General features: G+C 40.9%; 1 protein-coding gene across 1 annotated transcript; it reads left to right on the top strand.

Moving 5' to 3' along the window:
- The first annotated feature begins 558 nt into the window (after positions 1-558).
- sptlc2b (serine palmitoyltransferase, long chain base subunit 2b) lies at positions 559-23,866 on the top strand. The gene is made up of 12 exons (XM_061812431.1): positions 559-826; positions 3,741-3,935; positions 4,079-4,233; positions 6,293-6,441; positions 7,014-7,138; positions 8,751-8,844; positions 8,980-9,085; positions 12,435-12,654; positions 13,051-13,177; positions 19,275-19,410; positions 19,659-19,788; positions 20,830-23,866. The coding sequence occupies exons 1-12, from the start codon at positions 683-685 to the stop codon at positions 20,941-20,943; spliced, it is 1,695 nt and encodes a 564-aa protein (XP_061668415.1). The 5' UTR covers positions 559-682; the 3' UTR covers positions 20,944-23,866.
- Positions 23,867-24,476: the final 610 nt, after the last annotated feature.

Here is a 24,476-nt window from a genome sequence, read left to right as displayed (position 1 = left end):
CTGATGGCATACTCATATCATTATCACAATATAAAATTCCGGGCTACTTCCACTGAGTCAGTCGGGATAGCCTTGACCTTCTTTATTAAACTGCCTTGCTGAGGTGAAGAATTGCCGGTACGCTTCCTATACGATAAGGTTGGCGCCAGAGCATGGGTTATTCCAGGTTGTTTCCCTTTTTTATTATATATTTTTTAGATTGTTTCCATTGGACGAGCTTTGGGACGAGCCACGCCGAAGACGTGCGACATTTAAATAAGGCATGAGAAAAAACAAGTGGGGCAATCACACTGTGTTCGCACGTCGCGGGAATAACCGTTACCTTTAAAATGTCACATGTTGAGGAACAGTCTGAATGACAAGCTATTATCAAAAAAAAAAAAAAGCATAAACGCGTTGTTCAAAGTTTCCCTGAAATTGTGTCATACCCCAATCAGTAAATGTATTAGAGCTGATATTTAGTGGGTTTATGGTTTTAATAGACGATCTTTGTTGATGACCAGCACCTTGGCCAATGAGCGCGCGCCAGGGGGCGTGTTTTTCCGGCGTCCTGGTTGAGACGCAGCGCAGTGGGCGTCGAATAAAACGTTTCTCGGAGTTCATACATGACTTCCCGATTATCCGCACCTAACTCGGGCTACTTCAATTTGTGATACCTCCTGCCACGGGTGAGCCGACAGAGATGACGGAAAGCTCCGCCAACAAGCTGCTCAACGGTGAGGCCTGTCGTCGGACGTCGACTGGCCAAAAAGCGAGCAAAAATGGCTTCGTGAAGAACCACTGCCCGTTTCAGCAGCCGCAGAAGTATCGTCGCCCCGGGGAGAAGGTGAGGCCCGCCCGGACGTCAACCGCTACATGGGGGACGGCCCCGGACTTGTTGGAAATTTACATTTTAGTTTTCACATATCGATGTGTTAGTTAATTTCCAGTTTACAGCGAGATAAATGCGTCTCTCGACATTTATAATTAGATGTACTAATCAAACCTCTACTAAGGTTAAAAAAAATGTTACATGAACAAGACACACCTCTTAATCGTGTTGTACAGTGATCAAGATGGCTCACGTTAATGGGCAGATTAGGGAAAGTTAATGTTTTCCCCTCATCTATTGCATAATCACAGTCAAAAGAGCGTTGAAATGCTTTGATGAATTCGGTTAGACAAAAGACATACATTTATAGTCATGTTAAATCTTTGTGGTTTTATCCATACCAAAACACTGCCGTATGGACTACTGTAGTGTATTTGTTGTAGTTTCAATATAGGGGTTCCTTAGTCACACTTCAAATATATGTAGTTACTGTATTAATGAGTGTATTTATTTGAGCCCCTATGTTTGAATGTCATCGTATTGCTAATGTAAATGTGGTTTTGTATGGAATAGGAAGTTTGACTGCTCTGATGAGGTCGCCTGGGATTGTGTCATGTTCAGTCCATGCAACCTGTCTCATTTTTTTCAAATAGGTTTTGTTAATATTTTCACTTGTGGACAGACAGATTGAGGATGGACAGATGGAGATGGATAGTTCGGAGCACAAAGTTGTCTTGTTAATTGTTTTGTAACATGGTTCATGCCACCTGAAGTCCAGTGTTGTCGTGCACCTCTGTGTAATTTTGCCGGGTTTTTTTTGTTTGGTACTACAAGTGTCTTTGTGAAGTCAGACCGGTCTCTGTTTACCTTGGCTAATGAGAAGACAACGACCAAGGCCGGTTGTGTTAGAATTTGGTGTCTCCAGGGAGAGCAGAGCCAGCCTTGCTTCCACATGACACTTAAATGAAGAGGAATGTCTGCGTTCTCAAGGGTGTGGTCGCTTCCACAGTGGATTAGAAAATGTGGTTTATTAGTGGAGGTTGGGAATGCATGGATGCCGTACTAATTTGTTAGCTTTATATGTATTTCTCATTGTGTCCTATCGGAGTTCAGTGGATAGTGTTTTCAGAGGCTTACGTTCCATACTAAAGCTCCAATCTTGCATTTTTAACGTATGGATTCATGGGTGTTAACACAACTGACCTCAACATTCGGTATGCCTTTAGTTTCTTTTGAGTTTCATCTGTTACAGATGAAGTATTTTGACCATTGTTACTGTTTGTTAAACTGTTATCGGGTTTGCAGTTTGGATTATGTAGAACTGCACTGCATCATACTAAGCTGTTTCTTGTGTCTTTGTTGTAAATGTAGAGTCCAGAACTGGCACATCAGTTCTGTAACAGTTGATCAGCTGTTAACACGCTTGTGAGTTTTATACAGCACAAAGTGGGATATTGCCACAACATGGCATCCTTGATTCTGCAATTAGATAAATCGATGATGTATGACATCAATATCTTTATCTTGACTTGAAAGGTAGTTGGCTTAGCCTGAATGTATTTTTGCATTCAGCTGTGAGATCTGACTTCTAAATATCAATTCTCACTTTCAATAAACACAGATGCAAGAGAAAACACTACTATATTATTTGTTTGTTAAAATAGGTCTCTGGCTTTTTTATTCATTTGAGATGTTTTCTAGCTGTGTGGATTCAGGTGGGCATCAGTATGCAACAGCCTCTGTACCATTTTCCTGCATTCGCCAGAAAGGGAAGGTCACGTCCAACAGGTTTTGAAATGCTCACGCTGTGCAGTGCTCAGAGGTGTTTCTTGGAGAGAAGCATGACTGATCACATGAGGTTCTGCTAAGTTGCAGGGTACACTCAAATGCCTTAATAGATGTTGAGTTGTGCTCAACCTAAAATTCTATACACTTTCTGTGTTTGTGTCTTGTAAAGAGAATTAATTGCTGATAGTTTTTCTTGATAATGCCCCTCAATATTAAATATTTTAGCTTTTCCTCACACTTGGTTAGTTTGAACTAGCAATGTACAGAAACATTGTGATGTATCAACAGATGTAATTATGGCTACTACATTCCTGATCTTAAAATAAGGGATTTAGAATTATTTTTTTGTTTTATCAGTGGAGCGAGGTGATTATGGAATTAGTCCAACTTGGCGTAGCATTTCCCGTCAGACAAAAAAAAAAATATGCCTAGGCCAAACATTCCTAATTTGGATCAGCATCAAGTAAAATACGTTATTCACTTAGGAATCAAGAGAACTGTTCAAACACTCGGTACAGCCGTACAAGCTGATTTTCATTAGATTGTTTTATTTTTATGGCCTGATATTTGCTTTTCATCCAGATATTTACTGTAATAATGGCTGCCTTAGTGTTAAGCCCCATTTTGACTTGTGCACAAATTTGGGTTACGGAGCGCTTTTGTAAAGGGAGGACCTCCCGTTTATGGTTTTAGAAAGTAACCGCAGTAAGTAATGCGACTCCGCTGGTGCTATTGTGGTGTAGTAATTGTACGCTGGGGTGTTATGAGCACAAACACAAGTACAATGCTGTTAGACTGGCATCTTTATGCGTGTCTTAAAGAAATTAACAGTGTCCTGTGACAAACTGTGAAAACATTTCAGGCTGGAAAATGCTGTTGTAATGGAAACAAACTGCTAAGGCAGTTCTGTTGTTATCAGTTTATAAACAGTCATTGTTGTAGTTTTAAACGCTCTCTAGTGTCTTTCTCAGGAATACTTTAACAAAGTCTGAGGAAAACCTCAAGTATGTTTGAAGCATTTCACAGATGATAGATAGCCACTATGCCCATTATGTGAAATTCCACCAACATTTCAAAATTGTGCCTCAAGAAACGGAAATCTGGCAACTGTAATAATGAGAATGCTTGTTTTGTCCCCCAGAACCAACATGGCACACACAACTCGAGCCTGTACAAGAGGCCCTTTGTGGAATCATTTGAGCAGACTCCCCTACTGGTTGCTGTGCTTACCTATGTGGGTTATGGCATCCTCACCATTTTTGGCTACCTGCGGGACTTTCTCCGCCACTGGAACATCGGGAAATTCACCATGGCCCGAGAACGAGAAGAGCAGAAGGTTAATAAACACATATCAGATGCGTGAACCGAATACACTTGTGCTGGCCAGTCGATCAGCTGTCAAAGGTTTTGGTTTGAATACAGTCTGTGGTCTGTTTTCTTTCTTTTGCATACCCTCATCTGTACTGTTTTCCTTGGTAGGACTTTGTCCCACTCTATCAAGACTTTGAGAACTTTTACACCAGGAATTTGTACATGAGGATCCGAGACAACTGGAACAGACCTATCTGTAGTGTTCCAGGGGCAAAGATGGACCTGATGGAGCGAGTTTCCCCTGATTACAACTGGACCTTCCAGTAAGTTTATAAGAATACTGTAGACAGCAAAATGTTAAACCGGAACCAGATGCAGCTCATCCTTCTGCACACAATGTATTGATCTTTAAAGTACATGAATCCATCTTATTCTATACATGTAAAATACTAATAATCTTAAACATTAATTCGAAACAGATACAAACTGTCAGGGGATAAAGATACAAAATGTACAGTTTGGTTGTTTGGTCAGTGTTGCAAATATGTACACTCGGGATCTTCCTATCACAAGATTTTATGTCTGAGTCACATGATTTTACAGTAAGTATCTAATAATAAAGAGTCCAGAGCTGACACTGACCAAAAAAATAACATAAAAAAGTAGCACATCTAAATTTTCTTCATTTGTATTTGATAATATGATACTGTTTTACATGGGTATAATCCAGTAATGGTTCAAAGCAAGTAGATAAATACCAGTAAAATATTTTTGTTCGCAGGTCAGTGGTGCAGCACATTATGCAAACAAATTCCATTCAAATATCCAGTCTTTACAAAAAAAAAAGTTTAATTTGTGCAATAACAAAATGCCCATCTTCTTAAATGGTAAGTGAAACGAATTGCAAAAGTAAAACTATAAATGAACTTCCCTTCAAACAGTGAGCGGGGGAAGAGGGGAAGAGTTGTCTGGGTAATGTAGTTTTCTTACACTGTGTCACCTCAACCCCACATCATCGGGCAGCAGGTTTGTTTAAGGTATAGCTTGATGAATACAGATGCTAAAAGATGAATACATGATTAAATCTAGTTTTCCTTTGTCAGTCGACTTGCCCTGTGGCATGGTGGAAAATGTGTGGTTTCCTTTTTTGGTTCATAATTGAACAAAGAGGCGCTGGTCTTAAAAAGTTGCAGTTTGAATAAGCATGCATTTTTGTGGAATTCCGGTCCTCGTGTTAGACATGGTTTTGTGCCTCATCTTTTTTATGCCGCCGCACAAACCCCAAACTAAAGCTAATATGAAAGTATGATGCAACTTGCCGTTTTTTGTACCTGAGGACCTTTTAAAAAATGAGGAAAAATAAAAAAACAATCCAATCGTTTTTACCCGATACCAATCAGCTGAAAATTATGTGATTGGCCAAGATTTCTCTTGATGTAATCGGATTAGCAGAATTTTGTTAAAGCAATCTAATAATAATTATAAAAATTATTATTCTAGCGGCAGCATGGTGGAGAATGGTTCACACATCTGCCTCATAGTTCTGTGAACCGGGATTCAAATCCCGGGTCCGCCTTTGTGGAGTTTGCATGTTCTCCCTGTGCCTGCGTGGGTTTCTTCCTACATACTTGCGGTTTGGCACACACGGACTCACCCATTTGCATATTATTTTACTTGAATTTTTTCCCCCCTTCTTTTTCAAATGATTTTCATTGTTTTCTTTTCTGGGGAGGTTGGGACACAACTCCGAAAATGCTTTGTGGTGGTTTATTCCTGCTTTTTCAAGAATTTGGGTTTGTTTTGAAAAAGAAAAAATCAAGCGTTTTTTTTCAGGGCAAAATAAATGACAGTTATTGGCGGAATTTCGCTGTTCACATTGTGACCCATCCCTGACCCATGCGAATACCGGGGTTTCGCTGGATACTGCTTAACCATGGTTCCTTTTGTCAATATTTACTAGAGTTATGTATTCCATGAAGCTTTTTTTCTTCTCACCTTCACGTTTTTCTGGTAAAGCCATAATTTATTGACAGTGACATTACTCTTCCAGCTATTGGAGCAACAAGTTCCTCCACCTTGACAAAACTACCTCCGTTTTTAAAATAATCCTACATCAGCGCAATCTTTCAAAAGTGTGTGTCGCTTTCTCTCTCCACTGTATTTATCATGATTGGAATGTTTAAAATACGCCTCGCTTGAATTTCCTTTAGATAAACTATTGTGTAATATCCTGCTGTTAGATGACTGGGGCATTTAAAGGACAACACTGAACAGGAAATATTTGCACAGCTACCGCAGCCCACGTGTTAAAGTTAATTATTTTACCCTGACCCTGGGTCCTTGTCTTGTAATCCTGAGTTTCATTGTCTCTCTTTCCTGTAGGCACACTGGAAAGGTGGTGAAGGATGTCATCAACATGGGCTCTTACAATTACCTCGGCTTTGCCGAGAACACCGGGACTTGTGCTGACGCTTCTGTTGAGGTCACAAAAAAGTATGGTGTGGGAGTGGCCAGCACTCGCTGTGAACTAGGTAAGAACTAGCTGACAAATACCAGTGTCTATAATGTATATTTTACATTTTTTTGTGTATCTTCTCTTCAACAAATCACTGAGGAAAATGGGAAAAAGCTCCAAAAGCTGCTACTTTATGAATATTGTTTAGTCTACCTAAAAAATACAGATAAGCCAGCACACCTGTTTTCCACTTACTCAAACTATTTTTTGTAGGTTGAATTAAACATTCATTAAAATGATATTCTAAAGTTTTGACTGTAAATGTGTTTTATTCAAATGCTCCCTTGTCAAACTGCGCACATTTTTAATGTAAAAATGAAAACTTCTCAAGATTTGACTTTCATGCACTGTGAAACCTACTGAAGACTATTCGGAAGTAAAATTTTCCTTTTGCAACTTCAAACTATGTATTTTCCTCAATTACTTTAAAAAATTTTAAGAATAATTCATACAACCGCCATATTGCATTGAAGCAAACTGTAATATTTGAAAAGCTCGTCACATTTAGACACATCTGAAATTAAACATGTATTTTTTTATTTTATATTAGAGAACACTTCTACGATGTTAACATTTTGTCCTTTGTAGGAAACCTTGACATCCACGAGGAGCTGGAGCAACTGATTGCCAGGTTCCTTGGTGTTGAGTCAGCTATGGCGTTCGGTATGGGCTTCGCTACTAATTCCATGAACATTCCAGCTCTTACTGGAAAGGTAAGGAATTTCCCTTTTCCTTCTTCTCTTCTTGTTCTCCATCAGCCACGATATTGCTTATGACTATCTACTTTGTCGTCATAGTGTGTCCTTAAGATGACAAATTTACTTTTAAGGAACTAACACAGCGTCCTGTTCCTGGTTTTAGTAAAAACAAATGTAAGGCCAACAGCGAACAGGTCAGAGTGTTCCAAAGCTCTCTCGCTTCCGGATAAAGATTTCAAAACACTGTGAGTTCAGCTGCTTTTGTTTGATAAATCTCCGCCACTATTGATCTCAATCCAAGTTTCATATCACTTTTTACTTGCTTTAATGGCCAGTGTTTGAACAGGAAGTAGAAATTACAGCATGCAGAGTTGTGTACAGTCGACTCAAAGCAAGCAAGAGAAACTTAAGGTGGTGAAACAGCCACAGCCCTTGGCAGTGAGCCTCACACATTCTTCAGTGAGTCTAATGTTGGCTGCCAACTTTTTTTTTTCTTCCCTCCCTTTTTCATAACACCATTTTGTGTTGTGTACAATGCTTATTTATTTGAGTGTCAGTGTGATGCAGTATAATACCAATGAGCAATCAGGAGGACCCCTGCAGGTTTGACACCTGCAGATTCACCCATTTACTGTTTTTCAATTTTGTTCCAATTTTTGGCTTCATATTTTTTCTTTTATTCTCTTTGAGGGAGGGACCTACCTCGCAAAACACTTGTTAGCATCTTATGTCAGCATATTCAAGAAGTGTTTGGGGGGAAACAAGGGATTTTGGCTATTTGCGGTCTGGCTTGGTACCCAGAAACACTCATCCCACCTCCGCGCTCAAATACGGGAGTCCACTGTACAATATTGCAATATCCCTCGACATTAGGTACTGCATATTTCAGAGTTGTTCCAATACATGTATTTATGCTTCGAAGGGAAAAGAGTGGTAAGCCATTGCTCATTATCAAATTCACCAATAAGTGACATTGTGCAGTCACATTTTTGCTTGCAAATATTATTACCTTTATTCTTTGTGTGCAATGTTTCGGGCGTAATATTTAATAATGATGAATGTTTGTTATTTTCCCACATTTATCTGCATTCTTCCTGTTGTGCTCAAGGGCTTATCATTATGTTTAAACTTGTTGCAGGCTCTCAAATATAGTCCTGTTAGGTGCTGTGTAATGTTTGTTGTATTTACAATTGTTTGGACATACAAGTTGTTGCAATTTTTCATGTTTGTTTCCTGTCCAAAGAAAATGCAAACAAGGGTTTCTGAAAACTTTTCACCCTTTTGTGGTTACTCCTTGGGAAATTACCCACGCTGTGCACATGCAACATCTAGTGTACATATAAATGGATTAATATTTATTACAATAAGGTAATGTAACAAACATGAATCAAAAACGAACTTTGCCAGTAGGATCATGCATTTTTACTTGATCAATAACATACAGTAGCATACAGTTTTACAGTATTCTGTCAATTTGTGACTCAAATTTTGGCAAGGTTGACATCGTAATAGGTTATTCAGTTTATATGCAGTGATACTGTGCCTAATTAAACTAAATAAAAAAAAAATTGACCTCTTTCTGCATCTCAGAACTCAGTTTAAACATTTTTCCATCTTCTTGTCTTAGGGGTGTCTCATCTTGAGTGACGAGCTGAATCATGCATCACTTGTGCTGGGAGCCCGTCTATCAGGCTCAACAATTCGGGTGTTCAAACATAACAGTAGGTGGACCGAGAGTAACCTTTTATATAGTTGTTGACTGAGGTACACGTATAGCATCCATAGCTCTTGACCACAGCATTCGTTTGTGTATTTCAAACTTTGAACACGAACCAATCCTTTTGCATCTTCCGTAGACATGCAAAGCCTGGAGAAACTCCTGCGAGACGCCATCGTACATGGACAGCCGAGGACCCATCGGCCCTGGAGAAAAATTCTCATTGTGGTAGAGGGCATTTACAGGTAAGAACCGATAAAGTGGAATATACATACATGCCTTAACACAAATGTTTCAGTTTGTCTGAGCAATTGAAGCGCTTTTCTGCCAATCAAGCTGAAATACAGCTGCATGGTGTTTAAAAACAGCAGCCGAAATTCGATCCCAGAGCTTCCCGACTGGAGGCAGACATGCTAACCACTACCACGCCGTCCTGCCCACCATAAAACCTGTTCAACAAAACAATACCGTTTGAATAATAAGGGGTGAGCATATGAAACTATATTTTGAAAGACACTGAAGCTATGAGGGAAAAAAAGTATAATGAAGTTGAAAGATACAATCTTTTGGCTACTATTGTTACATAAAAGCACACGTTTTAATGTAAGCCAGGTAAAACTCTTACCTATTCTGAAAACTAAAAATCTCTGGATAAATGTGATGTTTAAATTAATTGTTTCTATCCTGGCATCCATTTTCTGACCCGCTTATCTTCACAAGGGTCACTGGAGTACTGGAGCCTATCCCAGCTATCTTTGAGCAGCAGGCGGGGTGGACCCTAAACTGGTTGCCAGCCAATGGAGCTTTCTGATGGCGAACTTAAGGTCCTCCCCCTTAGTCATGTCCCACAAGCTTCCAAAATGGCGATTGAACAGAACATGTTTGAAGTCGATTTTCTATCACGTATTCCAGATATTATTGGGATATGCCAAATGTGTCAAACTTGTCCAAGAGAGTTCTACAGAGAGGTCTCAACTATTTCACGTAAGGATATGTACGCGGAATTAAGGTTTTGGACGGAGCAGGACTGTGTCAATGTCAGAGTTACAGTGAAAAGTTGGTGATCGATGCAAAGAAAAAAAAAAGTTTTGACGCCTCACAAACTTCATATAGAAATCCAACAGGATAAAATGGTGGAATCGTACAGCGCATGTAAAGCAGGGTGGTTACTTTTTATTTGGAAAGATCATGAGTAATATTGTAGTCTTTAGAAGTGAGTGGGTGTATTCATTTGACCTGGCTCGTTATCAAACCCAGTGCTCTGTCTTAAAAGTTTGATGTGATACAAATAGGCAAATAGACATTTTTAAGCACGGACAATAATTCAATCAAACTCTGAGAAGATACTTCTCCCTCACTTACCTTCGAACACACAGCCTTGTGTTTGTTGATATTGTCCACATTTAGTTGTACGTGCACTCTTCCGAAAAGCTTATTCCATCGTAGAGACTTCAACTGTGTTTTGGGTTTTGGAAAATGAATCAACCGGGCCCCTTGTAACCTAGCAGGATATCTTTCATCAGAATTGCATGTTCCCAAGCGCATTGAGGACCATTTTCTTCGTACCATTAACTTTTCCAAGCGCACGCTGCTGACAGCCAGCATTGCTTGTGGGACAATATGGCGAGAGGGGTGTGTCAAGCCAGGGATTAAGACAATGCAGCTATCTGATTGGCTACTATTGTACAAGTGATTGACAGGTCGGAAAGATCCACTGCATGGAAGATAGAGACAGACAACAGACGCACTCACAATCCCTGTTAGAGGCAATTTAGAGTGTCCAAGTAATGTATATTTTTGGGATCTGGGAGAAAACCCGAGTGCCCTGAGAAAACCCACGTATAAATGGGGAAACCATGCAAACTCCACACAGCCGCATCTGGGATTTGAATCCCGATCCTCAGAACTGTGAGGCCGACAATCTAACCAAATACTCCGCCATGCTGCCAAATTAATCATTCTTTTGAATTAAAAAAAAAAAAAAAAACTACTACTGACCACTAGGGCTGTAACAATATATGTATTTGTCCCAAACCATCACCCTAATGGCATCATGGTTCGGTGCATGCAGTCCTACAAAGAAAAAGAAGTTGGCATCATGACAAATTAAAATGACAGACAAGCAGCTTGAAGATGCACCCACTTCTGTGGGAAATTTTCAGGTTTCCTGTAGATTAGAACAGTCATGACATGAAGATGGTAGTTGAAATGAGGACAGTGTCTTCACGTTGTTCAGTACCTGTTAGGTATGTCAGTGGGAAAAAGATTGAACATGAAAACAGGAGTCTTGACAGTTTATCCCAAGTGTTTTGAGCAAGCCTCTACTGTCGATCTGAACTCAGAAAGGACCAAGATATTACTGTCATACACATTTCAACAGTTAAACACACATATGTAGTGGTATAGAAACAAGGTTTCAAGTATTTATTAAAAGTTCTCAAGCCTCGTTAAAATGTCCCACTCTGTGCGAACATAACCCCTTGATGTTTCCTGCCCTTTTTTGCAAGTGAGTGCATCTCCGTTTCATCCAAACCTCTTTTGGGTAGGAGGCCCATAAGTCTGTTTATCCTAATCAAGAAATGTTGGCATGTTTTTACCTTTTTATTTATTTATGCAACCTTTATTCATCTAGACAAGGCAATTGAGAACAGATTCTTTTTTTGCAATGCTGACCTGTCTGCACAAAGCACAGAAAAACAAGGCTCGTGTTTTTTTGGAGTGTTTGTTTTTCTGTGTTTTAAATTTTACCTGTCTGGACATGCCACCTCAATCCCCAATGAGAGGATTTTCTCAACAGGAGGTGACATTATTGCAAATAGATCTAACAATGTAGACAGACACTTTTCAAAAAAGAAGATTTAAACCTTGAATTATGCATTTGGTCTTCCCCACTTTTCTCTCAAACTGTACTGAACCAAAACAGAGGTCCATACCAAACTATGACTTCTCTGAACCATTACACCCTTTGTGTACTTTACATACATCAAGCGAGCGCAGGGAGAGTAAGTGCAGTGGAAAATGGATGAATGGAAGTTTTACTTTCATGACTGGTCTGCTTAGAAAAATATGTGAAAGCCAATTTTACAGTTCTGGCTGAGTTTAGACATTTTCTGCCATATTTCTTACCATATTTTTGTCCCCCCCCCTCCCCCAACCTGTCCTTGAAGTGCATTTACAGTAAAGGTATTTAGTCGTGGGGATCAATACCATTTTTAAACAACCAGCACAACTTAATGAATGTCCTTTTTCCAATGCAGTATTAATGGAGTTTGACTTGACTGGGCTTTCCAAGGCAAACACTCAGATTATGGAAATAGAGAGGGCTTATTTTTACAATCAAATCCAAGAAGAGGTTGCCAAAGTTGAAGCTGTGGTCTCCGGACCATCTCATACATTCCTTGAAAGTCCAAATTGATGTTAGATTTGTATTGTGGGTGTAAGTTTTCCTGTAATTTATCCCAAAAGCACATTCCTCAATTTAGAATTGGAGTAGAATGATAAAATCACAAACACAAGTCCCAATGTATGATAAAATACATACAGGAAATGTTCTGTTATTGTTTTTAACCTGTACTGTATTTTCTTGTCCCAAAGTATGGAGGGTTCCATTGTGCGCCTGCCAGAGGTCATTGCCCTAAAGAAGCGCTACAAGGCATACGTGTACCTGGACGAGGCCCACAGTATTGGGGCCTTGGGGCCCAACGGCAGAGGAGTGGTGGACTACTTTGGCCTCAGTCCCACAGATGTTGACGTCATGATGGGAACATTTACAAAAAGCTTTGGCAGTGCTGGGGGTTACATCGGAGGCAAAAAGGTCAGCGGAAACAAGCCAAAACTCAAACTTCCATCCTTTAAAGGGGGTTGATGAGTATCAGTCAAACTGTAGATATGCAGCATGTGGAAAACAATTCTATACATCTTTGTGGATAGAAATTTGACGGTGAAAAAAAATAATGTTTTCTATTTTGAAAGTCTTACATAATGTGATGTGGAAAAAGTGAAGCACTATGCATTGCGTAATAAGGCTTAGAGATCAGAGATCGCTTACTAACGTGTGGTCCTATAAGTCAAACTTTCACTTGCTATGGGACGCTTTGTAATAGTAAACCCTAATGTAACAAAGAAAACAATATGCAAATTATTTGCACCAAAGCTTTGTTTTTTTTTCCACATGTGTGGCTTCTTTAAATGTTTGTAATTCCTCTACTAGGAGCTGATCGACTACCTCCGCCAACATTCACACAGCGCCCTTTATGCCACCTCAATGCCGCCACCAGTGGCTCAACAAATCATCACCTCAATGAAAATCATCATGGGAGAGGATGGGACCACACTAGGTAGGTTCTGAACCCGCTTTCAAGCGATTCTGTGCTTGAGCTTAAAGGATGGGTGTTAAAATAGAAGTCAATAAATAACTAGATGTAATATTACGCTTTCCATACACACCTTGATTTGAATGTAATACTCTTAGATGTGGATATTGCAGTTGCCATTGGCTCTTGCACATTTACCAACTCATTACGACGGGAACACTGTGATTGCCATATTCGTGAAACATTTTAAGGAGCTAAATATACTCAATATATAACTTTTTTCTTTCACCACAAACATGGTGTGAGTGTCGAGGAAGTAAATTGCCTTGGCCATGCAAATAATAATCTTAATAATACAAATAATAATAGGATAAGAGGTTCCAACAACTGTTGTGAGGATATGCAGCTCTGAAAATGGACGTATCTTCTTCTTCTTCTTCTTCTTCTTTTCCTTTCGGCTTGTCCCGTTAGGGGTCGCCACAGCGTGTCATCTTTTGCCATCTTAGCCTATCTCCTGCATCTTCCTCTCTAACCCCAACTGCCCTCATGTCTTCCCTCACCACATCCATAAACCTTCTCTTTGGTCTTCCTTTCGCTCTTTTGCCTGGGAGCTCCATCCTCAGCATCCTTCTACCAATATACTCACTCTCTCGCCTCTGAACATGTCCAAACCATCGAAGTCTGCTCTCTCGAATCTTGTCTCCAAAACATCCAGCTTTGGCTGTCCCTCGAATGAGCTCATTTCTAATCCTATCCAACCTGGTCACTCCGAGCGAGAACCTCAACATCTTCATTTCTGCCACCTCCAGTTCAGCTTCCTGTTGTTTCTTCAGTGCCACCGTCTCTAATCCGTACATCATGGCCGGCCTCACCACTGTTTTGTAAACTTTGCCCTTCATCCTAGCAGAGACTCTTCTGTCACATAACACACCAGACACCTTTCGCCAGCTGTTCCAACCTGCTTGGACCCGTTTCTTCACTTCCTGACCACACTCTCCATTGCTCTGTATTGTTGACCCCAAGTATTTGAAGTCGTCCACCCTCGCTATCTCTTCTCCCTGTAGCCTCACTCTTCCCCCTCTACTTTTCTCATTCACGCACATATATTCTGTTTTACTTCTGCTAATCTTCATTCCTCTCCTTTCCAGTGCATGTCTCCATCTTTCCAATTGTTCCTCTGCATGCTCCCTGCTTTCACTGCATATGACAATATCATCTGCGAACATCATGGTCCAAGGGGATTCCAGTCTAACCTCATCTGTCAGCCTATCCATTACCACTGCAAACAGGAAGGGGCTCAGAGCTGATCCCTGATGCAGTCCCACCTCCACCTTAAATTCCTCTGTCACACCTAAGGCACACCTCACCATTGTTCTGCTGCCATCATACATGTCCTGTACTATTTTAACATACTTCTCTGCCACACCAGACTTACGCATGCAGTACCACAGTTCCTCTCTTGGTACTCTGTCATAGGCTTTCTCTAGATCCACAAAGACACAATGTAGCTCCTTCTGACCTTCTCTGTACTTTTCCACGAGCATCCTCAAGGCAAATAATGCATCTGTGGTACTCTTTCTAGGCATGAAACCATACTGTTGCTCGCAGATACTTACTTCTGTCCTGAGTCCAGCCTCCACTACTCTTTCCCATAACTTCATTGTGTGGCTCATCAACTTTATTCCTCTATAGTTCCCACAGCTCTGAACATCCCCTTTGTTCTTAAAAATGGGAACTAGAACACTTTTCCTCCATTCTTCAGGCATCTTTTCGCCCGCTAGTATTCTGTTGAATAAGTTGGTCAAAAACTCCACAGCCATCTCTCCAAATTGCTTCCATACCTCTACCGGTATGTCATCAGGACCAACTGCCTTCCCATTTTTCATCCTTTGTAATGCCTTTCTGACTTCCCCCTTAGTAATCATTTCCACTTCCTGGTCCTTCACTCTTGCCTCTTCAACTCTTCCTTCTGTCATTTTCTTCATTCATCAACTTCTCAAAGTATTCTTTCCATCTATTTAGCACACTACCGGCACCAGTCAACACATTTCCATCTCTATCCTTAATCACCCTAACATTCTGCACATCCTTCCCATCTCTATCCCTCTGTCTGGCCAACCTGTAGAGATCCTTTTCTCCTTCTTTCGTGTCCAACCTGGTGTACATGTCTTCATATGCCTCTTGTTTAGCCTTTGCCACCTCTACCTTTGCCCTACGTCGCATCTCGATGTACTCCTTTCGCCTCTCCTCAGTCCTCTCAGTATCCCACTTCTTCTTCGCTAATCTCTTTCCTTGTATGACTCCCTGTATTTTGGGGTTCCACCACCAAGTCTCCTTCTCCCCTTTCCTACCAGATGACACACCAAGTACTCTCCTGCCTGTCTCTCTGATCACCTTGGCTGTCGTCGTCCAGTCTTCCGGGAGCTTCGGTTGTCCATCGAGAGCCTGTCTCACCTCTTTCCAGAAGGCCGCACAACATTCTTCCTTTCTCAGCTTCCACCACATGGTTCTCTGCTCTACCTTTGTCTTCTTAATCTTCCTACCCACCACCAGAATCATCCTACATACTACCATCCTATGCTGTCGAGCTACACTCTCCCCTACCACTACTTTACAGTCAGTAACCTCCTTCAGATTACATCGTCTGCACAAAATATAATCTACCTGCGTGGTTCTACCTCCACTCTTGTAGGTCACTATATGCTCCTCCCTCTTCTGGAAATAAGTGTTCACTACAGCCATCTCCATCCTTTTTGCAAAGTCCACCACCATCTGCCCTTCAAAGTTCCTTTCCTGGATGCCGTACTTACCCATCACTTCTTCATCGCCCCTGTTTCCTTTACCAATATGTCCATTACAATCTGCACCAATCACAACTCTCTCGCTGTCTGGGATGCTCAGAACTACTTCATCTAGTTCCTTCCAGAATTTCTCTTTCAACTCTAGGTCACATCCTACCTGTGGTGCATAGCCGCTAACCACATTATACATAACACCCTCAATTTCAAATTTTAGTCTCATCACTCGATCTGATACTCTTTTCACCTCCAAGACATTCTTAGCCAGCTCTTCCTTTAAAATAACCCCTACTCCATTTCTCTTCCCATCTACTCCGTGGTAGAATAATTTAAACCCTGCTCCCAAACTTCTAGCCTTACTACCTTTCCACCTGCTCTCTTGGATGCACAGAATATCAACCTTTCTCCTAATCATCATGTCAACCAACTCCTGAGCTTTTCCTGTCATAGTCCCAACATTCAAAGTCCCTACACTCAGTTGTAGGCTCTGTGCATTCCTCTTTTTCTTCTGACGCTGGATCCAGTTTCCTCCTCTTCTTTGTCTTCGACCCACAGTAGCTGAATTTCCACCGACGCCCTGCAGGTTAGCAGTGCCGGGGGCGGGCGTTGTTAACCCGGGCCACGACCGATCCGGTATGGGATTCTTTAGATGAACGCTCATATTTGTTTGGCACAGTTTTTACGCCGGATGCCCTTCCTGACGCAACCCTCTGCATTTATCCGGGCTTGGGACCGGCCTACAGATTGCACTGGTTTGTGCCCCCCATAGGGCTGCATTTGAAAATGGACGTATGGATAGGATAAAAAAAATACAAGGCTGTAGTATGTGATACATGACATTTTTACAGTGTTTTTTAAGGGAAAAAAAATTGATGGTCAGCCACTGCTGAAAACTAGTTTAAAAAAAATCCTGCGCTGTGCTTGAGGGTTTAGTGTCGTAGCTAATAATACCCAAGCAAGTGCTGTACATTACAACATGTGGTAATTCGGTATTTGACCACTAGATGTCAATATGAACCACGATATCTTGATTCTAATCCCAACCGTGGCCTTCATCATGATGTAAATGTCATTCTTCTATTATACTTTTCCATTCAAACGTGAATTTGGATACTACTTTGGTGTTTATCAGTGCCAACAGTTGAGTTTTAATTGTTTACTGACCAATTGTCGCTTTAGGAATAATAAATAAAATAGTCAAATCACTTCATCCAGTAGGTGGCTAAAATTTAATTTAATTTTTTTTTTTTTTAACCCTTATTCCCAATCCAAGACTGGTTTAGGCTTCTTCAATATGCAAAATGCGTAGTTTTGTGCTTTTTGGCCATAACCCGTGTTTTGGTGTTACATTGTGAAGGTGACATTATGGTGAGGAGGCCGTCGTTTATTATTTTCAGATGTGTGTTTCTTCTCGTGTGTGCTCCTTTGCCTTCATGCTGGGTACAAGGCAGCAGGGTGCTGAGTGCCTGTGATCCCTTTAGATCAAACTCAGTTGGACACATCTACAAAAACAAATAAAGCACTGAATCGTATTTCGGGGAGGTGCCCCTTTTTACTATTAGTCTGTCATTCTCCCCTAAAATGCTGATGAACAGTCGCACATCCTTTACTTTACACCATTTGTTGTATTAAAATCGTCATAGAGCACGTTTAAAACAAATTACTTACAATGCCACTATAGTTCTGTATGTGTAGCACCACCTGCTGGATCTGTTTAGTCATGGACAGATTTGGCCCCAGATGCGAGTGGACTGTTTTTGTGAAAAATGAAAATGTATTAGAGTTTAGGTTGGAACCACACCAAGTGTAGAATTACAATACAATCTACAAAGTGGCTCTGTATGTTTTTTTTTTTTTTTTAAACACATAATCCATCCTTTGTGCTTGGCAAAGTAATAAGCACCTGATGCTTTTTCACTGGCAGAGGGCTGACCTGGCCTTTTATAACATCATCTGCTCTGAAGATAGCCAGACAAACCGTGCTGGCTTTAGATTTCCTTGTGGAAGAATTACAATGACAGCCTGATACGTTGCAGCCCTGTCACCTGTTGCAAGTCTTTGAAGTTTCAAACACGAATGCAAATTTGGATCTGGTAGATAGCGGGGAAGTTTCCTTTTACACAAACAGCTAATCAAATCACATCAATCATATATAATAAGGATGGGACATCGAGGCGTGAAATGTAAATACGGAAAGAATGCTAGGCAACTCTCTGAATTTCATTGATTTACCAGCAGTGCTTTGAGTTCACTGTGTGGTGTAGTCTTGATATATATTTTTATTTTTTTGGTAGGATAATTTCCGACTTGGTTGTTTCTCATGGCGCTTTGAAGTTAGGGAGTCAGTCAGGCAGGCAGATGTATGTTGCTGCTGGCACATTGTACCATTTGTTTGGCTTAGATGCTATCTCACGGGGGGATGGCCTGAAGACCCTCCGGGCGAATCCACAGTGTGCACCAGGCAGACATGAGAGGATTGATGCCTGTTTAGCTTCACCCCCGGCGACCTCCATCGTAATGAATTTGGGCTGTCTTCAAAGGCAAACGCTGAGGAGCAAATTACACTTGGGCTTGTGATTTCCAGATAATGCACTTGTTTTGCAATTTGAAGGCAGGCTAAAATGACTTCATAAGTCATTAAAGGGGGGAAGTTGCATAAACATGCGTGCTGTTTCCATCACTTGGCCATCTGGATGACTCTTACAACCTCGATCAATAACGGGGGAAAAATGTGGAGTTGTCCAAGAAATTCATTTCCCACCTGCTTAACTGGTGTTTTCACTTATTTTAGGTGATTACACCATAAAATCGTTTCTGCAAATTTACTAACATGACCTCACCCAACTTTGTTGTGTGATGTATGTAAGCAGAATACACTTAGTAAAGACACTTGATACCAACTGCTGGGTCGTAGTGAGCCCAGTTGGTTTAGTAGAAATGTAGTGTTTCACAAGCTAAGTAAATGTGTGTGCATTGGACTTGCTTAGCAGTGGCAGCATATGCTGCTTGTTAGTTTGGATGTAAGAATCCTTGAAATGATTTTCCTTTTACCCCACTCATCCCTTTTGTTTGATAGAAACAGCAACTTACTTTGCTCCACTACATAAGTTTGCAATGTACTTTACACTCTGAAAAACTTCGTCACCATCAGTCATTCATTCTGGACACTGACTGTGCTAAGTTATTGTTCAAAATTGTGACAACATTTAAAAACTGTTTGTCTTTATAAATGTTGGGGAAAATGTAGGACCAAAACCCCCAATTGTTCCAAAAACACACCGTTGAAAAACAAGACGTTCTTAAATGTCTTCCGTCCTCTCCAGGCGCAGACCGCCTCCGCCAGCTGTCCGAGAACACAACCTACTTCCGCAGGAAACTTCGTGAGATGGGTGTCATTATCTATGGCAACAATGACTCCCCTGTCGTACCTGTGATGCTCTACATGCCTGCCAAAATTGGGTTCGTGATTCCAACTCAGAAGTATTATTTCTGTCCGTTCATTGTATAGTTTCAGCAAGGGTCCAGTCAAATATGAGCCATTTAATCATTTCGTTTGCACTTCACTGGTGTTTATTGATTGTATTTTCAAAACTCCACAGCACATCAACCTTTATTTGATAACTTCATCGGTTTTCATAAGGGGCACCAGCATAGACTGCATTATGGAGGAAACAAGCATGTTCTGTGACGTCCTTTTTGCATTTTAGGGCATTTGGCCGAGAGATGTTGAGACGGAACATCGGCACAGTGGTCGTCGGCTTCCCGGCAACTCCAATCATCGAATCACGAGCACGTTTCTGCATTTCAGCTGCTCACACGAGAGAAATGCTCGACACGGTAAGTCCGCCACTTCAGCCAGCCGCTGTCAACAGTCTTCAAAACCGTGTGACACTTTTGACCCATTAATAACCACACAAGTCTCTGGTGACCAGTCGAGCTGAGCTGTGTTGGCTCCAACTCACCGGAAACACTAACGCAGTTGAATTCAGAATTTTACCTTCATGGATTTTTTTCTCACTGTCTGGGGTTAATTAGAAACACGCGTCTATGTATTTGAAGGCATATGTGAAACTCACTGCTCATTTGTATAATGGGGGGGGGGGGTCTTTTAAGTTTTGTATATAAACTTCCGGGTTTAACACCAGCATTTTTTTTTTGGTTGCCATTTATCCCTCTTATCAGTCATTTAGCTGCTTTTAGGTTGTCTAGTGGGCAATAACACAGTTAAGTGTAGTTGTTTTGGATCAACTAAATGGGCGTAATTCACCGTTGATCCACATTTGTGTGTTTGCGTGAGTCTTTTGAATAATGGCTCCCAGTTTGCCTTTTTACTTTAATAGCGCTTGGAAGCTGCCTGTCAGTCTTACAGTTTGGCTTTTATATGAGCTGCTGCGTCTCTCCAAAAGCACTTCATTCATCTTGCTGTGGTGCATGTCAACACCATTTGTAAAAGTCCATTTAAAGGGCATCCAAAAGCCTTTGTAGAGCACTTGGAGGAGCCGCGTTTTTCCGTCTTTGGAAAACCCAGGCCTTACTGTTTCTCAAGCGGTGGAATCGGAAAAAAGGTCAGGGGGAAGGTAAATCGTTTCCAGGTGCTTTGGAGTGTTGCGATGCCGATTCATTTACTGTGGAAAGAAGTGCGGGGGTTTGCGCTGTGTTGTGGCTTTTTCGCTGCGCGCCTTTGCTGGATGTTCACACCCAAGTGTCATTTAGACTCGTCACTCAGGAATCGCTTCAAAGGTTCGCGCTTGTTTATTAGTTTCATTTTATTGTCCGCCCAGCATTTATCAGTTTATCGGCATTTTTCACTGACTGTTTAAGTTACGGGCTGTCCTCTTTGCAGACTGAGTGATAACACTGCCTGTGATCTTTTGCCAGGTATTGGAGGCCATGAATGAAGTGGGCGACCTGCTGCAGCTGAAGTACTCCAGACTTGGACTGTCGCCACCTCCCATCAGGTGGACATCTGAGGAAAGCCAGCTTCAGGACTGAGACACACACACGTGCCCATATACACACACACAATCTGATAATGCCCTCTAGGCCAGGGATGCCCAAACTCAAAATCTAGTTTTTAAGCCGCTATCTATCTGTTTGGGGGGGGTGAGAATCCAGAGACATCAGTGGGAGGCCAACTCACCAGCTTGCTAGAACACGCCTTTACGTCATGTCAGAAAAGGCCAGGATTGGTCAAACTAACTGTCAGTCAAGTGATGCGATCGACGTATTGGGCATGCCTGAAGCAAGGGAAGAGATGTATGATAGGCTGACGTCTTTTTTTTTGGGGGGGGGGGGGGTTGTCACAAGGTCAAGCGATCAACCAGTCGACGCATTGAGCACCCCTGCTCGAGGCCTTCTAGTTTTAGTTATGCACCACTTTGTCATCCCTCTTCTCACCACATTTCAAACCTCAGGGGGCTCACCAGAATTTATGCAGTGGATTTAAAGGAAAAAAAAAGTCTGCACACCTGTGTTTAAATGCTAGGTTTTTAGAAATAAAAGAACTGACAGCGAAATAAATGCTTCTAAAGCCTTTTCCACCATTAACGTGACCAAGAATTTGCATAACTCCATTTTCCTACGTGCATTTAGGAAATTTCAAGTGTTTTTTTTTTTTTTATTACTTTGCAAGATTGGCTTCCATATTTAAAGCTACTGTATTGAGCAGAAATATGAAGAACTGGGGACGTTGTCACGTGTACTAAACAACCAATATTTGCTCAGAATTCTTGCAGCTACTTTAATGGTGCTAGCAGCCTTCCTGACCTGTTTTTTTTTATAAATTTTGGACAGGTTTCCAGTTCTCCAGTTCTTGGTGTTTCCTCATCTGTATTTTTTCCTCTAAAATATGCAAGCAAACTCATTGCATTTATCAAATGTTACAAGTTCTATCTGATTCTGTGGAGCTTTCACCTGTGGAAGTTCCCTGCCGACAATTGCTTGTGCTGTAAGGTGTGAATTGAAAAATGTCAGGAAAAGCCTACTTGAACATCTAAACTACAAGGTTCACCAGAGGCACTATACACAGGTGCATGTTCAATTTTTTTCTCCTCTATTAAAAGCTTCCATTTTTTTAATCAATTTGTGCAGGTGAAAGATATCTTTGTTGTGGGTTTTATTTTAATCTTAGAAAAAAAAACATGGCATTTGGCTGGGGGTGTGTCGACCTTTTTTTATCCACTGAATCTTCAGAGTCCTGAACATTTTTCAAATCTTTCAATAGGATGAGACCAACATCGCATCTCTTTTTTTTTTGTCTGTATTAAACGTTTTGAACTTTACACTTGCTACCTTATGACTGCATCAAGACATTGTTTTATTCCCATCAGCAAATTGAATGTGTGTTATTTGGGCAGTGGTAGTTTCTTTGCGATTAAATAAAAAATGGAGCAAAATATGCCATTAGACGTTACATGTGCACTTAAAAAAAACTCAAATTGTAGCAGTTGCTGTGATCAACACAATAGCGAAATGTGATGTATGTAAATAATATTTTTCATAATGTCAGTCAGCATCCCAAACTTCCAACAGATATATCGCAGGAGTCACATTGGCGTGTTCATATTTATATCTCTACAGTATATATTACCGCACATGCCTCACTTGCAAAAATCACTTGAACAAAGTGTAGGATATTAGCTTCTTTCCCTGACCAAAGCAAACCTATCTATATATATATATATATATATATATATATATACATAAAGATATATATTTTCTACCCGTCACTTCAAATGTATAGCAAACGTTCCAAAACAAGATAACGACTAGAGGAAAAAGATCCCAGGAAGAACACAGAATATTTTTTACTTCCTTTTCTAGAGCTATTTTGCAGCCTTATTTACTGTTTACACCTGCTCTCTGAAATGTGAGTCCATTGTTTTCTCGTCTTGTTGCTCCCCCATCCCCATTTGACACAGTTACATGTACATTTGAACTGTATGTATGACGATACTATCCTCACACTTATCTGATGTACAGCTTTTATTTATTTCAAAACGTATGTCTTAGTCTTCGTCGTCTGAAGGGCAGCTTCACGTGTATCCCCATGGGTGTGCATATTTTAAATAATACTTTCAAGTTTTACTTCAGTGCTCGTACTACTGACAAGCATTGTAAATGCGCAGATGATGTAGTCACTGAAATATGCAGCAGTTGCGCTCTGTGTGTCCGACGCTCTGGCTTTTCCATAACTGTGATGGTTTTTGAGAATGGCATTCCAGTTCTAAATCCGCCTTCGCCGCACTGTCAAAAGTCGTCTCAGTTCGCGTCACGCTTTGTATGCACGGGGTCACCTCAAAATGTGGACGTGTTACTGATTTTATTGATGGGAATTGGGATCCAATAAAGCCAGTGTGAGCGCTGCCATCCTGAGCTTACCCAGATTTAGACCAGTTTTTGTATCACATCAATACACCTTGTGTTTTTTTTTTTTTTTTTTTTTTGACAAGAACTGGAAAACACTTGTTGTTGTCTATCACTCGTTGCAATATTTGTCACAGAAAACCATTTCCATCAGCCTTTGTGTCTACGGTTTCACTGTAACGTGCTTTTTTGTTTCTGCTGCAGTTGTGAATTGTGCTCCGACATACTGTATAATGTCCCTGTGGCCAGCGGAACTGCAGAATATTTCGTTTACAGAGGAAAGCGCATTTGCAAACGGCAACATGTCTGTCCCTCGGAGCCAGCTTTCCTCGGTCGAATCCGGAAACTCAACTCCTTACACCTCCTCAATATGTTTTACGGCAACCCCACATGTGAACTGACCGATAAAGAGATTTGAGACTTTCCATATGTTACTTATCTCGATGAAATTGTATTTGATTTTAATTTTGGAGATATTCTAAGAAGATTGTAAAGCCATGTTTGTTGATCATGCTGTTCTAAACAGATTAAATCACTTTCTTTGTATCAATTTGGGGAATAATGTGGCATCATATACAGTTGCTTTTTCTTTCGGTTTGTCCCGTTAGGGGTCGCCACAGCGTGTCATCTTTTGCCATCTTAGCCTATCTCCTGCATCTTCCTCTCTAACCCCAACTGCCCTCATGTCTTCCCTCACCACATCCATAAACCTTTTCTTTGGTCTTCCTCTCGCTCTTTTTCAGCTCCATCCACAGCACCTTTCTACCAATATACTCACTCTCTCGCCTCTGAACATGTCCAAACCATCTAAATCTGCTCTCTCTCACCTTGTCTCCAAAACATCCAACTTTGGCTGCCCCTCTATTGAGCTCATTTCTAATCCTATCCAACCTGTTCACACCAAGCGAGAACCTCAACATCTTCATTTCTATTACCTCCAGTTCTGCTTCCTGTTGTTTCTTCAATGCCACCGTCTCTAATCCGTACACCATGGCCGGCCTCACCAATGTTTTATAAAATTTGCCCTTCATCCTGCCACTTACATTGATACATATTGATAGTTTTAATTTGATGACGAACCATTATGGAAATTTTAGCCAATGAACTGAACCCATATTATGGTAGAGGGTGGTCTCCAACCTCTAAAGGGGGTACTCTCT

Source organism: Syngnathoides biaculeatus, chromosome 23, assembly GCF_019802595.1.
Source record: "Syngnathoides biaculeatus isolate LvHL_M chromosome 23, ASM1980259v1, whole genome shotgun sequence".
NCBI lineage: Eukaryota > Metazoa > Chordata > Actinopteri > Syngnathiformes > Syngnathidae > Syngnathoides > Syngnathoides biaculeatus.
This window is presented reverse-complemented; position numbering and strand designations above follow the sequence as displayed.

What these genes read in the sequence shown, in the direction of transcription:
- sptlc2b (XM_061812431.1), top strand. Translation starts at nt 683, where the DNA reads ATGACGGAAAGCTCCGCCAACAAGCTGCTCAACGGTGAGGCCTGTCGT. An exon ending in AGAGGATGGGACCACACTAG is followed by an intron (nt 13,178 to 19,274) that starts GTAGGTTCTGAA and finishes CGTCCTCTCCAG; the next exon opens with GCGCAGACCGCCTCCGCCAG. An exon ending in TACATGCCTGCCAAAATTGG is followed by an intron (nt 19,411 to 19,658) that starts GTTCGTGATTCC and finishes TTTGCATTTTAG; the next exon opens with GGCATTTGGCCGAGAGATGT.